Source organism: Chrysochloris asiatica, unplaced genomic scaffold, assembly GCF_000296735.1.
Source record: "Chrysochloris asiatica unplaced genomic scaffold, ChrAsi1.0 scaffold00200, whole genome shotgun sequence".
Taxonomy (NCBI): Eukaryota; Metazoa; Chordata; class Mammalia; order Afrosoricida; family Chrysochloridae; genus Chrysochloris; species Chrysochloris asiatica.
Genome location: NW_006408718.1, coordinates 3039786 through 3043872, shown reverse-complemented (window position 1 = coordinate 3043872; position 4087 = coordinate 3039786). Strand labels below are relative to the sequence as shown.

The following is a 4087-nucleotide window of genomic DNA, read 5'->3' as shown; positions in this document are numbered from 1 at the left end:
GACCCTGTATAGGGTTTCTGAGGAGCAGCTGGTGAGCTTGAACCACTGACCTTGCAGTTCAAATGGCTTTGCAGTCTGGCACATTAACCCACAGCGCCACACCAGGGCTCCTGTCCCTAGATAGTGCTAATCGCTAACACAACTGACTGCTAGCCAAAAGGTTGATAGTTCAAATCCACCCAGCGGCTCCTCAGAAGAAAGTTCTGTTGATCTACTTCCAGCTGCTCCACAGGAGAAAGACGAGACTGCTCCCATCAAGATTTAAAGGCTAGGAAACCCTACACAGTGTCGCTGTGAGTCAGAACTAATAGGAAAACACCACCAGCAGCCACTTCAGGGAAGTCAGCTGTGAAAACCCTGTGGAGTACAGTTATGCTCTGACACACATAGAGCCAAGTTGGAATCAGTTCAACAGCAACTAATTTTGGTTTAAAACAGATGCTAGTGGTCCTAGCTGCATCTTTATCATATCCCAAGTATAACATATGCCAGGTGACATCCGATGTGCCTTACCCCATCATCTGCTACCAGAGCGCTCGCCTCTCAGCTGGGGGGCTGTTGTAAAAGCTGGAGTGTTATGGGGTGGTGGTATCATTTCTAGCTCTGGATCTCTGGTGATTCTGCGCCTATATTTTCATAGGATCAAAGGGTCCCAGCCCGAGGGAGCTGATCCACAAATACCACTGGGTTCTCTGCTGAAGGACAAGGCAGACGAAATCCAGCGTCTACAGAAGGAGTGGCAGAGCCAGAAGGCGAGTTTACAAGCCCAGGTAGGAGGACCCCTGGGAGAGGTGGGGGAGTCAAGACACTTTGTGACACCTTGTTTCCTCCTGGTCCTTATGTACAACTTTGGAGACACAGGGGGCCCTGATCCACATACAAGCTGGGAGAACATTCCAGATCCAGGGCAAAGTGGAATTCTTGTTTGTTTTATTCGTTCTCCCAACACCTTCTGTGGTTCATTGAGCACCTACTATGAGCCAGGAACTTTCCCAGATGTTTGGGGTATATGCATGAACCAAATAGAACAAATTCTTGCATCGTAGGTGCTTATATTTTAACAGTGGACAGTGATGGTTCCATAGTAGAATCCTGGGAAACCAGGGTTCAGTTTCCAACCAGTGTACCTCAAGTGGAGCCACCACCACCCACCAGTCTGCCAGTGGAGGCATGCATGTTGCTATGATGCTAAATGGGTTTCAGCAGAGCTTCCAGACTAAGATGGGTAGTAAGAAAGTTCTGGAGAGGTACTTCCCAAAACTCCGTCCTGGAAACCCTGTAGATCGCAAGGGTCTGATCCTGCTGTACAATGGATCGCCATGAGTTAGGCGTAAACTCAATGGCAGCTAAGAACAACCTATTTTAGTTGAAGAGATCAGAACCAACAATAGGTACTGTTGTTATTAAGTGCCATCGAGTCAGTTCCAACTCATAGCGACCCACAGTACACTTATAGGAAACCATAGTACAGGGTTTTCAAAGGATAGCTGGTAAACTGGAATTCCTGACCTTGTAGTTCAAACCACCTTTGCAACCCAGTGCATTAACCCACAGCGCCACACCAGGACTCCACCATAGGTACTAGACACAAGCGGTAAATAAATTCCATAGACTATTAGGAAGTGATAAGGGCAGAAAAGCAAACAAAAGGCAGAGGGTGGTAAGGGAGACTGGGGGGCTACTAATGGGGGAGTAAAGTGTAGGACTAAGTTAGAGTTGTCAGGCAAAGCTTCCAGAAAAATGTGGGGCTGGAGTTAGCACCTGAAGGAGGTGAGGAAGGCTTCATGTGGCTCTCTGGAAGGTATGATAGTCTTTATAATTTCTCTTGGAAGGTTTATGTCCCAGACTGTCTTCTTCTCTTATCTAATGTTGATGACTCTAGCTGAGATGCCCCAGAGCCTCAGCCCATCCAGTGGCATCACTAGGAGGACCGGGGAGAGGGGTGCAGACCACATCAGTGACACTGTGACTAAATTTTTTGTCTACTAAATTTTTTGCAGTTTCAGCAGAAATTTATTTATTTATTTTATAAAAATATCCCTATCATTAGATATAACAACAAAAACACTTTTCATAAGCACAGATTACATGTATCAGTATACCTACAAGGCTGAAACTCTATTCTAATATATTCTTTGAATCTTCTAACATGTTCTGGTCAGAGCTGTCATTTATGAAATCCTATGATTTTGTCTGCTTATTCAACAAAGCACCCAGTGCTGTTTTCATTGCCACCCGTGTTTTTATAGGTACTGATTTTGTCTAATTTTCTTGTGTTTTAGCTACAGTATTGTGGTAAGTACTATTTGTGAACCTATATGAATAATTTTTTTGAGAATGAAGTGCAGTACTTAAAGGAAAAGAAGGAGAAAAGTCAAAACAAGTCTTCTATTCAGTTATTAATAATGTTGTGACTAATAACGTTGTAAGTCAATGGAAATGTAGTGAGATTTTACAAGTTTCATTGTTAGTGATCGTATAATCCGAGAAATGTCATATTTAGGCATTTTACTACTCTATGTATCACATATTATTGTATGCCGAAAGTTGATAATAACATTAGTAAGGATTCTGCCCGGTCTTGTACTTGAGAAGGTCCACAGGGCCAGAGGAGATGGAACCATGAGCCACCACACTGGTAACACCCTCCCTAGCAACACCACAGAGCAAGTGCCATATTGCCCAAAAAGCAAGATAAGCACGGGTTTACTTGTGCTTACTTACTAATCTGTAGTGAACAAGTTCACATTTTTCAGCAAAGCCTGACTTTAAGTGGGCTGGCATCTCTCTCCCAACACCACAACACCTTCCCACAGAATCAAAGCCTTTTTTCACATTTAAAATCCCTGACAGCGATGGCGTACCCAGCCAGCAAGGTGAGCACATGCTTAGGTATGCTTAAACCAGAATAAAAACAAACCGACTACCTTCGATTCGGTTCTACTTCATAGAGACCCAGTAGAGAATTTCCGAGGCTTGTGGAGAAGCAGGTAGGTTTGATCTGCAGCAGTCTAGTGCTTACTTACGAATAAACCTGTAGTGAGCAGTTGCCAGTGAGGTGAAAGGCAGGTGACTCTGCCCACTACAGATTCGTAAAGCTAATGCTAACCTGCCTTGTTAGGTACTTGGTCCCGACACTGAGCCTTTTCCCAGGTTCTTCAAGTTTGTGAGCTTGCCATCTGCCGGTGGGGTGTCCTTTAGAAAGGTTGTTGTTGTTAAGTGTCATGGAGTAGGTTCCAACTCAGCGACCCTGTATAGGGTTTCCAGGAGTGGCTGATGGGTTTGAACCTCCCGCTTTGTCCTTGCGGTCCCGCGCTTATCCTACGGCGCCACACTGACCCCTGGCGGCGTGAGCGTGCGGCCTGAGGGTGCACCCTGGTTGCAGGTCTCGCAGCTGCAGCAGATTCTGGAGCAGTGCACCAGCTCTTACCGCCAGGACCTGCAGGAGCTCCGACAGCTCTCTGAGCACGAAAGGGAGAGGCTGCAGCGCGAGCTGGGAGAGAGCGCTCAGCAGAGCCAGAACCTGAAGGCCCAGCTGGAGGCATCCCACCAGCGAGCCCTAAGGGTGCTGGAGAAGGCCAAAAACCAAGAACTCAAGGTAAGGACGATGAGTCAGTGTTCTAGGGTACCAGGGTTGCCGTGGGTGACTCAGTGCCAGAATTCTCCCCTTCCTCTCAGAGACCTGGGTTCGGTTCCCGGCCAATGCACCTCGTGCACAGCTAACTGCTGCTCACCTATCAGTGGAGGTTTGCGTGTGGCGCTGTAGGATAAGCACCGGACCGCAAGGTCGATTCAAACAGTAAGGTCAGAGATTCAAATTCACCATCTGTTCCTTGGAGACCCTACACTGACTGGGTCACTATGAGTTGGAACTGCCTCTGTGAGCACTTTACAACATGATACTGAACAAGTTTCAGCGGAGCTTGCACACAAAGACTAGGAAGAAAGGGCTGGCGATCTACTTATGAAAATCAATGAATGAAAACCCTTCATGTGGACGGCACAGGGGCTCCTTCCAGTGTGCGTGAGTCAGGGGCTGGCTTGGTGCTGGTTAACAACAACCATAACAAAACACAACAAAGTGGGC

At 46.7% G+C, this 4087-nt stretch overlaps 1 protein-coding gene across 1 annotated transcript in view; it reads left to right on the top strand.

Annotated features, from left to right (window-relative positions):
• The window catches only part of FAM184B (family with sequence similarity 184, member B), a 146711-nt gene that overhangs the window by 116568 nt on the left and 26056 nt on the right, over positions 1-4087 (top strand). The window contains exons 9-10 of the mRNA XM_006872494.1: positions 641-770; positions 3386-3598. Of these exons, the coding sequence (XP_006872556.1) occupies positions 641-770; positions 3386-3598 (343 nt within the window). The remainder of the gene's footprint in view (positions 1-640; positions 771-3385; positions 3599-4087) is intronic.